Source organism: Gigantopelta aegis, chromosome 4 (genome assembly GCF_016097555.1).
Source record: "Gigantopelta aegis isolate Gae_Host chromosome 4, Gae_host_genome, whole genome shotgun sequence".
In the NCBI taxonomy this organism is placed as follows: domain Eukaryota; kingdom Metazoa; phylum Mollusca; class Gastropoda; order Neomphalida; family Peltospiridae; genus Gigantopelta; species Gigantopelta aegis.
The window spans coordinates 86616968-86630420 of NC_054702.1; the positions used below are offsets into that span (position 1 = coordinate 86616968).

The window sequence follows — 13453 nt, forward strand, 5'->3', positions numbered from 1 at the left end:
CTGCCTTTTAGTGTGCTAATCCGCAAAAAAACATTGTTAAGAAGGAAGAAATGCACTAAAGCTGGATTTACATTTACTGAGGTGGACTACTTTTAGCCTTTCTAACACCAGTAACTGAGACTTTTAGTCCTACCTTTTGTCAACAAGTGCAAGAAAATTATACAATAATTATTCAGTTAAGATTTCAAAAAGGATACATATCAAAACAGACAGTATTGACAAACTGAACACAGATCATGACCATATGATGTCCTTGATGCCTTCTGATAGGAGAAATTATGTTCCAGAATGTAATAATGTCATAGTCTCAAATCCACAATCTTGCAAACAATGTTTAGGTGACATTTAGATTAAGAGATAAATGGTAACTATTTATAAAAACACTGTTTGCTAGTCCAAATAATTATATTTTGCTGAGCAAAACAAAAGAAAAACATTCACCACAACCCCTAAATTCACCAATCATTTCTTGGATGCCAATGTTGAAGGAAAGGAAGGAAATGTTTTATTTAACGACGCGCTCAACACATTGTATTTACGGTTATATGGCGTCGGACATATGCTTAAGGACCACACAGACATTGAGAGAGGAAACCTGCTGTAGCCACTTCGATTAGCAGCAAGGGATCTTTCATGTGCACCATCCCACAGACAGAAGAGTACATACCACGGCCTTCGGTACACCAGTTGTGGAGCACTAGATGGAACAACAAGTAGACCAATGGGCCCACCGACGAGAATCGATCCTAGATCGATCACACATCAGGCGAGCGCTGTACCATTCAGCTACGTCCCACCCTTGCTGATGTCATGACATCCAGGTGTTCAAAAGGGCTAGGTAGGCCATTGTGGTGTGTTAATGGTTTTGAGATTTGAATCACATTTTATGTACCCGTAGTACTGTTTCATATTTGAATTAAAATATCCCCTACTTATTTTGAACACTATATATCAAAGATTCATTTTAGGAAGTGTACCACAGAATTACTATACCTGGTACACACTACAAATGGTATAGCATGAAATCTTGAAATAATTCATACCAAACTGTGTCAAGTGGTTCCGTGCACCATTAAAATATAAAAACATAGCAAAGTGAAATAATAGAAAAATAACTCCAATATCAATAAATGTAAGAGTTTATTCACCAATTTTTATGAAACTTTAGAAACAATACTTTGGCTAATTATTAAGATCACAATTTTGAAAACATTAATTAATATGCACTTCCTTTTTTAAATATATATACAAATGAGTACAAGAATATTGCAGTAAGAAAGACAAAACTAAACAGACAATCACAGAATAACAAAAAGAGAGTGGTAAAACATACAACGTTTTGGCTTTCTTCTTACTTGATTGATTACAGTAAAGCAATGGCTGACTGCTGTACAAAAGGCAATGATATTGGAAGTTCTAGATCATTATGAGACTCCAGCTCTACTCACCAACCCCCCACCCCTTCCCCCACCTGTTACCAGTCTTGTTCACATGCCTTGACCTATGTCATAACTTCACAACAGATCAGCATATCAAGTTTTCAAATTATGAAGAAAAACTCAGAAACAGAAGTTCTATCACAGATAATGATATTATTGTACAACAGAGCAGACAAAGTTACACATCTTGCAATAACAAAAATATATATATATTTATTACAAATAAAAAGGTCTTACTGATGCAACTGATACCTTTCTGTAACCATTTAAATGTATTTGCTTTCACAAATATGTTTCAGCCTTTGTTGACAATATGGAATAGTGAATAAAAGTCTGATGGATCCATGATGGAGTGTTTCCATTATTTTTAATCCTCGTCCTCTTCTTCTTCATCTGCCTCCTCCATCTCCTCTGCAGCCTCTTGAGCTTCCTGCTGTGCTGCTCTTAAAGCGGCTTCCTCTTCTGGGGTGGGATCGTCAGCCTCCGAGATCTCGATACCGCTGGGGAACTCCTCCTGCACTGGCGGTGGGGGTGGTGGGCTGTAGTTCTCTTGGCAATACTTCAGTCCAAAACCAATGTAAATGTTCTCAAATTTCCTGAAAGAAAATTTGACACTTTTTTATGACTTAGTTGATAAGATAAAATAACATTCTGCCATATCCAAAGATTGATTTAAAAACATACCAAAAAATTTCTGTTAAAAATGTTATATATGGTTAACTTTGAAATATATTTTTCTGAAAATTTTGCATTCAGTGTGAAACATTAAAACAAATGTAAGAACATAATAGCTCAAAAAATGTGTTTTACAAAACGTAAACAAATTGTTTCAGTAATGTTATTTAATAATACATATTCTAGGCCTACAGAACCAACATCATTAGCTTTAAGTAGTTCTACTTATACTAAACCAATCGATATGCAGAACACTTCCTTTTCACTCTATTATATATGAAACTTTAATAACAATATCAAAATCCAGATTGTGCCATATATGTACTACCAAATTAAGTGTAAATTTGTTGACTGCTAAATCCAAATAACTGCAATAACACTAAAATATTAAGCAAAAATACTGACTGAAAATGAATTTTTGAACATCTACAATCCTTCAACAAATGGGGGCTGAATAGCTTCCCATACCCCTCAAATGTTGATTAATCTGTTACACTCAGAAAATATGTCACTTTGTTTTTAAAAAACCCCAATACATACATCAAAAGCCCTGTTTGTGGAGGCTTGGTTTTAATACTTACTTCTCAAAGGCAAAGGCATGTGCGCCAGGCCAGAGATTGGAGTGCATCACAGCTATAGAATACTGTGGAATGAGGTAGGAGGAGAGAGATGGGGTCCAGGGGATGAGACCGGCGATCTCCTCGTCCTCAGCGAGGGGGGTCAGCAGTGGGGGGCCCACCTCCGGCTCAGGCTCATCCGGCTCCTCACGGTCCTCTTCCTCATCTTCCTCCTCAAAATCATCCTCGTTTTTCTGAACCGGATTCCACCAAGAACACCGACCCTAAATTGTTTTAAAAACATTTATTAAACAAGGCAAATGGTTCTTTTAACACTACATAAAATGTAAAGTGTACTGAAATAAAGGTTTATCCCCAGTTCAATTATAAAAAAAACCCCATCAATTCAACAACTTGACAAATACATTAAGTTCTACAAATCGGCAATGTGTGTCTTAGTATTAATATGGAAACTTGATTTAGAACAACCAAAGTTTATTTTGAATTTGTGCAGAATTAATTAAAAGGAAAGTATCAGACTAACAGGGTTAATTGATCAAAGCTTTGAACAACTGGGCCCTGGTTCTCATTTAGTGCTTTACAAAATGTTACAACTATTTCAATGTATACATTATATACTTGGAATAAACTGTTTGTGGATAATTATCACAATCGATACAAAAAAACAACAACATTAATTTCAAACATGCCGATATCACCTACCTGAGGTAAAACATGCTGAACATGGTGGACCCAGTTGGAAAGATTTGGATCAAGAAGATCTCGGACGGACAAACCCTCGAAGTCAAGATTTTCAATAAAGTGATCACGTGCTGGAATACAAAACATAAACTATTAAACATGCAGTGTGTGATTGATAAGTCTACAAACCAATAGTTAACAAGAATTAATCATATAACATAAGATAAAACATTATAATCATTGGGGATAAGGGGGGGGGGGGATCTGAACTCAACAAAAGTGATACACTAAGCAATGGATTAGATGGAATGAATAGACGGACATCATACTTAAACAATCTATTTAGACAGAATGTAAACTTAATATAATGTCAGTTCATTCATCTACCTGTTTGAATAACAAATTGCAAGTCTGCTAAATTTGCATTTAGTATTTTACAAATACTAAGTTCTAACAATGAAAAGTAAAATAAATATAGCAACTGGTACAGAAGTTCCAACTGAAAAATAGATTTAAAAAAAAAGAAATGTAATATTTAATTATACATATTAAAATCTTAGTGCCAAGTTTACAAAGTCTGTTTTTCACTTACATGTGTGTAACTGCAGTTATTTAATGCTTAAATACCGGAGTTTAAGAAAAATAGGCTACGTAAATTCGGCTTTAATCTTTTCTAAGAATATCAATGACACAATTTGGTTTTTTGCAATGGCTCAGGCTGGAATGAATTTTTGTACATGGTACATGATATATTTTTCTGAAAGTTATATTAGCAGGCATGATTTGACACTTTATCATACTTTTAAACTACAGATATTTGGAAATAACAGAGTTATTTTAACACTTGGTCTAAAGAGTGAGAGTGGAAGCCTGCTGTCATTACATAGATTACTGCTAATAAAATTGTAGAAATCTGACATCTAGCAATACCAAGGGCATCTACTGAATAAAAACATCTTTTTGTTTTATAAAGATGGTCTTATACAGACAGATTAGCCAGCATTACAATATGAAACACAATGTTATCAAAACAGAACAAGACTAAGAGTCCAGTAATAAAAAAAAACTCCAAAAACTTACAAACAAATAATAAGAAGAAGAACAACCAATAAACATCCCCATAAAGTTGATGAATGTTTAATATAATACAAACCTTCACCCTCCTCCTCTTCCTCCTCCTCCTCATCGAACTGGTAGAAGCCGAGTGGAGAAATGTGAGTTCCCGCTGATATCCGTGCGATCTGGGCTCTCAGATAGTTTGCCTCATTGCCTAGAAATGGGGGATAACTCACAATCTAAAACAAAAAGAATATATATATATTTATTTTTGGGGTATTAAAGTACATTTTGTTTTTCAAAATGATAATTATTATTATTTATTTTTTTTTTTTTTTTAAAGGAACACCTTTATTATCGTTTTCTAAAACTTAGTTGCTCTACATCTCAAGGTCTATAGTCCATATAAAAATCTTATTTGTAAATAGTTTCAGTTTAGTTTGACATAAGAAAAGTAAGTGATTTGGAAATAACAAAAAAATACTATTGTGTGTAATTTAGAAAAAACAATTGGCTCAGAAATAAATAACTTGTAGTAAATAAAAAAAATAAAAAATGCATATAACTTGTGATAATGTGACAAATGTATACTTACTGGGGCATCTAGTCTTCCTGTAAAGAACTTCTTTATTTTCCTCGCTACTTGTATATGTGCAGGAGTCACTGTGGGGAGCTTAATCCACATTTTCCCAGCTAATAAAACAAAACAAAAGTTAAGTGAAAATTAACAAATATATTTAGATGAATACAAAAAACAAATCTAACTTACAGTTGTACAAAAAGTTAATAATAAATTATGATATTTCAATTCTGTGTAAGTAAGAGTAATATTGAGACCTAAGTTATTAATGGATGTTAAGCGAGAACTATTATTGTTTATAATGCCTAAAAGTATACTACAGTTACTTCAACTGAATAACTAGTTAACTATGTAATAATGTGACTAATAACTGTAACTGCAACTAATAAATTTGTTTTAAAATGACAATTTTAACAGACTTACTGGTTGTAAAAATAAAACATGTTTTAACTGTACAAAATAAAAGTAAATTCAACTTAAACTCACGGTCATTGCAGACAAAATATGTTTTCTTGTTGGCTCCAGTTCTGTTTTCTTCTTTTGGGATTGGTGGTGGTGGCTTGAAATCTGGCTTTGGGTAGTCATCCTCCTCTGCCTCATCTGTAGATAAAAATCACATGGTTAATATTAAACAAGATTCTACAGAAATGTACAGTGACCTAAATTCAAAACCAATGTCAAATCTTTACAGCAATAATCAACTCAAATTTTTATGTTATTTTCATAATAATAATAATAATAATGTCAGAATACAGACAAACAGTGTACATATTTGGTTTATAAGATAAAACCTTTACTGCATGTAAAAAAAACCCAGTATACAGTCAAACTATTCCAAGCAGCCACCTCTATAAAGTAGCCATCTGTAATAACAGGACACCATATTATTCTTCCATTATTTATAACAATCATTTTTAATTCCTTAACATTATTTTAATTTTTGTATCAAATTATGATTCAAGCATGACGTCCTGGACCCATATTTTCAAAGCAATCTTAGCGCTACGAAATTATAAAACCATTGTAGGGTGTTACGTCATAGCCTACAATGGTTTTACAAGTTCATAGCACTAAGATAGCTTCGAAAATATGGGCCCAGATCATATACCTCAGCTATTTACGTGGTCTGTCTAGGATAATGGGTTAATGGTAAGTGTCCGGTAAGTCAATGTAGTTGCCTTAAAACTTCTTGTTGAGCCCTTAAAAACCTGTCTTGTTAGGATTTGATACTGGGAGGTGAAACCTATGTATCCCAGACTAAGTGTGATGGTCTAACCATCATGTCACCAAGGGCAGTACAACTTAATTACATGACATGTGTTTTTTTAGTGAACTGTCTTCAGAGGTGACCTGTGTATTTGTTAAACATTGGCCTGACTGTAGAGTTTCACAAGTTTAAAAATAGTGCTTACCTTCCTCTCCTTCCTCGGCTTCTTCTTTCTCATTTGAATCTTCTTCATTCTGTTCCTCCTGAAAATATGCATGTTTTATAGCATTGACCTATTATATTTATTGCAGGGGCTTGGCAGAAACAATATGTATAGGTACTCAGTCTAATAAGTATATTTCAATGGCCATGATTTATGTGGTACATGCAATTACAATTTGAACTAACTAATAATGCAAAGTAACCATCAGATTTGGAAAAGGTATATCATGGGTGGACCAGTTTCAGTGAGCATAAGCATTCGATTCAAAATCATATCAATATTTATACACAGGCAGCTGCTATTCAAATAGCTACCTTTTTATTAGTATTTCTACGCTTCAAATGAACACTAAACTGACTGCTATATAGCAAAGATCACTGTACTGTGTCAAAAACTGTAGCATGCATGAGCAGTAAATATTGTTAACTACCTCACCTGTTTTGGTGAGTGAAACGTTTAGTGGTATAGCTTACAGCCAAAACTTTCCAACACAAATTTGTTCAGTGTTTTATCAAAACATGTATGTTGTTCAACAAAACATGTACTTATAATAGTTTATAAAAAATATTCCAAATATTTTAAGACAAATTACAAAATGGAGTCCTCGAGAACCAATGTTAATAGACAACATTTTAGGAGCACGAATATAACAATTCTGATGTCTTGCAGTTGTGTTAAAAGTTGAACAAATGAATAGTTATAATGGTAAAATTGTTTGATTAAAACATATAAGCTGCATTCTGAATTTTAATAAATATACAAACAGATATCCAGAAATATGTTTATGTTAAAACATATAAGGACCATATATTTTTGGCAAGTATCTGTAAAGAGAGTTTTGCCAGCAGACGCTGTGACAACAATGTGACTTCAATAACAAAATAGCAGTACAGCTGAGAAGAGACAAAAATAGTTTTTAAAAATAAGTTTTGTTTCAAATAACAGTCTTCAAAAATCAAAGACAAAGGGTATTAAGAAATATGCTGTGTTTATGACTGGATAAAGTTCGATCTTGTTTTCTTTGCTTGTTTTAACTTTATTTTTACGAACATTTCTGTGAGTGTGATAGACATTTGTTTACTTTCGCCACGCAAAAGTCTACAATGTCAGAAATCTTCAAATGTACGTACTGTTGAGCACAAACGATGAAACCACAGAAATAGGGACCTCACTGAAACAGGGCCATGGTGGATAAGTTTTACAGCTTACTTTTCAATATCTCAGGATGCCAAGGCTCGAAATTAATTTTATAGAATGGGAAGTAAGCAGTTCTAAAACTGGCCTCAAAATTACACTTGTATTGTAACCTTTTCAACAGCAGTGTAGAAGACTTGATACAAATGTGGATAAAGTTTCTGATTTATATTATCTTTCTTTAAAATGAGGAATTCTTGATATAGGCTATCTGAAATATTGTCCAAAATAAGCACTTTAAGCACATGCTCTGGTGGCTATGGGTTTAACATTGCAAACTGTCAAATGACATGCACACTGAAGGCCATAGGATTTTAAATTTCATGGGAAACACTTTGCCTTGTGATCATGGGAACCCATTGAAAAATGTTTTTAAAAAATAATTATATATTATTTTCACTCAATAGTTACATGATTTTACCGACATGGTAAATGATAGTTTCTAAAAAATCTGAGGGTCTGCATTGGTGCAACAGATCAGCCCTGCATGGTGCTAATAAAACACTTATAGTCTAGATTTGAAACTCTAATAGAGTCTGAGACACTAATGTCATGACAAGCCCATAAAAATTGTATGTGTGTGACGTCATTAGAGACTGAGTCTGAACTCTAAAAGTTTTATAAGCATGGGCCATGAATCCTGCCAGTTGACAGTGTGTATTAAAATAGTCATAATATACCTCTTCCTCCTCCTCCTCCTCTTCATCCCCCTCTCGGTACTCCACCTCGGCAACATAGTAATTCTGTTCCCGACCAAAGATCTTGCCCCAGAACCTGACGTGCTGCAGTGGGTGGTTGTCCACCAGGTTCTTGAGTGCGAGCCACACACGGATCATCTCTTCGCGGTTCATCCCAATGGCTGCTTGCTCGAAGAAGAAACACAGCTCCATGATGTTTGGTAGCGGAGTCTCGACATCCTCGTCTGGTGGCATTTCATCTTCTTCACCTTCACCTTTCTAAAACAAATAAACGCATACAAATTCATGTTACACAATAGATGACATAGCTGGGGTGCGATCTGAATGTGGGGGTTTTAAAAGTACATTCAAATTCAAAAAGTCAAACTTGTAAAGTGAATTGTTCTAAAACTTAGCTACCTGTCCTAAGAATCCACCTTATTATTCTACAAAAATCATCTAATAAATACAAAGTTACTTTAAACAGCCATTCTGCTATTTAGGTTAATTTACAGGCCTCTGAAACTTAGAGAACAATCCTTTCCTGCATGAGTCTCTCACATAAGTCTATAGTCTATATATTTAAACCCATTTTTCATTCAAGCACTGAATTAGAAAATCTTTTACAGGGTCATGACAGGTTATGCAAACAGAAAAAGGGTTATCTGAATTTGTTTTTGCAATACCCATAAACGAGTTACACAAATGTTTATTTCTCAGAGGCTTGCTTTAAATATATAGCACCTTGGGTGCTGCTTAAAAAAGGTTTGGCAGCATAGGTGAGTTTTGACATTATTTTTACTCCACAATCTACATCAATATAAAATTCTGGAATATTGCTCATTGCCAATTTCACATACTATAAACAGAATTCAGTTAAAATATCTTTCATTGTTGTGATTTAAACTGGACCCAAAACATTATCAACAATTTTTCTAATTTGGTTACAAAAAATTGGTAGACAAATTGAAATTTCATTTGCAAGAAACATATTTATTTGAAATGTTTTATTAAAACAGGGCATAAATTTCACGAGAACTGTTGTTCTGTTCACGTGTCAGTTACGCAACTTTAAAATCATGAGAACCGCCCATATATCGGTAATGAAAGAGAAAATCAGTTGTTTTTAAATACATTTGAATCACCAATATAGCACAGAACCATAGTTCAAGTGTTTTAGGATTAGGTGGGCCTAACTCATTGGTTACAAGACAAGACATTTATTTTTAATATGCACAAAGACAGGATAGTACATACCATGGCCTTTGTTATGCCAGTTGTTGATCACTGGCAGGAACAAGAAATGAATGGATACTACTTTAATATAAATACCAGGCCTATATATTCCAAATGACCTCTAATTAGCGTCAATTGTAATAACGTCTTCACTTTTTCATATGCAAGAATGTAATTGGTACATCTTTACTCAGTGACACATATATCCCGGGAGGTAGCAAAGAAGGTTGATGTATTCAGATTTGGAAACAAATTATGCCAGATACAAAAATACATTTTCAAAGAAATGTACACATAATGAAAATGGTGGAAGATCTACAAATGGCAGGCAATTTTCTAATTAGCTTTTGGTCATTTAAAATGAAATACCTTAATTAAATTAAATACAAATATATATTTTTTGAGCTGAATCCCTGCACTGACAGTCTTTGTATACTGACAGTTTTTTAAGACAAATAAATGTCCAGTTAGATGCAGAGTGAAAGAACATTTATGGCACAAAACGAAATGCATACAGACTGTAACTATGTTTAATGTCTTCATTTACAAATCATATTTAATAAAAGTTTATTTTGTTTAACGGTACCTCTAGAGCACATTGATTTATTAAAAATCAGCTATTGAATTTCAAACATTTGGTAATTTTAACATGTAGAGAGGAAACATGCTACGTTTTTCCATTAGTAGCAAGGGATCTTTTATATGCACCAGCCCATAGACAGGATAGCACATAGCAGTTGTGAGGCACAGGCTGGAATGAGAAATAGCCCACCGACAGGGATTGATCATTGAGCGACTGTGCATCAGGAGAGCACTTTACCACTGGGCTACATCCAGCCCCATAATATTGAATAACTGTCAGTAAATATTTACATTTAGTCCTATATGTTGTTTCAACACTAAATACTTCGAAAACTAAAAGTATACAGCATCAGCATGTCTAATATATATACATAAAAATAAATATGTATGACTGTAAATTAATTCTTACTGAAAACAATTTCTTTTGCACTTGAGCTAAAGCAACTTCTGTGGACTGATCAATTTTGTCGTGCACTGTATCGGTGTCAGATATAAATTTAGCTCGTTTAGAGTCCTTGCTGATATCTTCAAAAATATCCACAACATTGGCTGGTCGCTCGTCAAGAACTTTTGAAAGAACATGTGAGAGATGGTCATAGCTGAAATAAAACAACAAACAGAAATAAGGAATGGATTTCAGACACTGCTTTTTGGGACTTTTTTTTAAAAAATACTGTCAGAACAGTAAAAATTATGTAATATATAAAGGATACTCCCCGAGTGTCTTGTGATATCATAATTTATCAACACGAGTTAATAAAAGTATGAAATTCGAGGCTTGCCAAGGATTTTTATACTTTTATCAATGTGTGCTGATAAATTATGATATCACAAGACACTCGACGAGTATTCTTTTTATCATCCATTATCATTCTTTTCATTTGTGACAATTGTAAAAAAATGTCAGTAATGTGGGCTGAATGTCACTATATTTGGCAGTGGTAGACTTGTTAACTAGCAGAACGACAGTGGCATGACGTCACTAATGATAGGTTTAGCATTGAAACATACACAGTGACGTAACAAAAGAAGCGATACCTCCTAGGAGAATATCGCAGAATTATAGTGCCAGTAATATCTCCTACAAAAGCCTTTAATGGATGATAAATTTATTTATTCATCTCATAATCATGCACTTCCTTCCCAAAATCTTTTTCTAACATTTCGCTAAATATTTTGTGTGTAAAAATTATAATTTTTAGGGACGTGAAATTTCACATCTTAAACTTGAGAGTGTAAGAGTTGACAGGTCAAATATAACATTAAAAAAATACTTTTGGATGTGCAGGGAACATTTTGTTTTCAAAATCGTGATAGCGATATATCTAGACAATTGAAAATTTATTAGCAACTACTGTTTAGGTAGAAGACCACAGTTATTTGTGAATCTTCAGCTGAGATTTATGCATACCAGTCCATAGCCTCCTAAATGCCCACCTATGGTTTAAAAATAAAGACAGACACAGGTAGTTTCAAGGAAATAATAAAAAGAGTCATAATTATAAGGACTTATTTTAAATATTTTTAGTTAAATATTTATGTTACTTCTATCAAAATGTGTCCAAACTGCATGCTTTTGGGTGTAATTTTGGCAATGTTCACACCCATACAACCACACCCAAGCAGACGTTGGCAGATATCACACATATATTTATGGAAACTTTGCTCATCAAACCTTACAAAAAGCCTCATTTGAATAAAGGTTTATCTATTATATTTTTCACAAAAGCAGCCATTTGAAAATGACCCAACATGCACCACTTTTGTCACAAGGAAAACCTGGTGTATCAATACCAAGCCTCATTACAGTTAAACCATTTGCACTGCTGGTGACAAACCAATTGTCATTTTAAAAAATAACTCTTTGGCTATCACTCAGCTTAAGAATTTACTTCCTATCCCAAATAATTAGCCTTCAAACATGGAACTGTGCAGACCCAACAAGCGCACTCTTTGCGCGCCCGCTTACACAATGGAATTAACTGTGAACTGCTACTTTAATGTTTTAACATTGTGTAGCAATCTCTGAAACTTGCGTAGTGAATCGTGATGTGATACTGAACAAAATGTTCCCTGATATGTCTTATGTATTGTGTACAAAAACTAAAATGCTGTGGGAATAGGCTGTTGTCAATCTTAAGGCCACAACAAATATATATATAGCCAGTCTCTGGTCAGACCAAAGTTCCAAAACTGATGCAGTGATGTGTTTTTTTGGTTGTTTTTTTGTTGTTGGGTGGGGGTGGGGGGTCTTGGGAGGAAAGTTTCTGTTTTTTCTTTTGTTTGTTTTTTCTCCTTTTTTTTTTTTTTTTTTGTTAAAAAGCATGGACTGAACAAAAAAGGTAGGTATATTTTTGGGCCCTCAGTTATCTTGGTACCCCTAAATGCTCATCTTCACAACCTTGTCCCCAAATTACTTCATTTAGATACAAAATGACTTGGTGTGTCACAATATTATTAGTTGAGGCAGTGCACATTATTTCTGGTATAGATGATGCTGTTGTAGGTACCACAGTAAATATGAAATAATGTTTTTAATTTTGATGCGCAAGGACAAAATCAACATGCATGCTGATCAGATACCAGCAATATATTTTGTTTGCCTAGTGCTGAAAGGAAGGTTGTTTGGACTTAAATTTTAACAATTCTAGATAGATCGATGCAGACCTCTGAAAACTGTGAGAACAATAGTTTTGCTCTCACATAGCAAATTTTGAATTCCTAGAAGCCTATGATGAATGGAAAATATAGTTTCTGAGGGGGTGGGGGTGGGAATTTGAGGAACTATGCTAGTGGATATTTTGATGGTGGATGAGGGGGGGGGGGGGGTAATGGTTGGATATTTTACCAAATGTTTACTTATTATATAGCCAAATAAAAGGAAAATACTTACATATTAAGACCAGTATTTGTGCTAGCTGTAAGAAGATATGATTTCGCTTTGATGAATTCCTGTTCTTTAGCCGCAAACGTGACATCAGAAGCATTCACAGAGGGCTGCGATAGTGTTTGCACTGACTGTATTGTTTGAGATAGCATAGACGGCTGAGACGGCTGAGATGCTGTTTTCTCGGTAGACACGGTCAGGGCAGAGTCCATGTTTTGACTCTCAGACTGGGAAGGCTCCTCCGTCTTGGTTTCCGATTCTTGTGGACCGGCTTCTGACATTTTGGAAAGGTTAAAAAGTAGCCAAACACAAACACGTCCCGTCGGGTTTGCTAATATTTAGTGAGCAAATAAACTTCTGGCAAATTTCTAATCTTACCAGAACGATTGTGTACAAGATGCAAGTTTATCGTCTAGAGAGTTGCTAAGGTAAACGCCG

The 13453-nt window shown here is 34.2% G+C and overlaps 1 protein-coding gene across 1 annotated transcript; it reads right to left on the reverse strand.

Annotated features, from left to right (window-relative positions):
- Positions 1–1123: 1123 nt before the first annotated feature.
- On the reverse strand, positions 1124–13443 carry LOC121371300 (radial spoke head protein 6 homolog A-like). The gene is made up of 10 exons (XM_041497103.1): positions 13022–13443; positions 10538–10727; positions 8314–8589; positions 6422–6479; positions 5496–5609; positions 5025–5122; positions 4527–4668; positions 3395–3504; positions 2696–2955; positions 1124–2035 (listed from the first exon to the last, which is right to left on the reverse strand). The coding sequence occupies exons 1-10, from the start codon at positions 13294–13296 to the stop codon at positions 1807–1809; spliced, it is 1752 nt and encodes a 583-aa protein (XP_041353037.1). The 5' UTR covers positions 13297–13443; the 3' UTR covers positions 1124–1806.
- Positions 13444–13453: the final 10 nt, after the last annotated feature.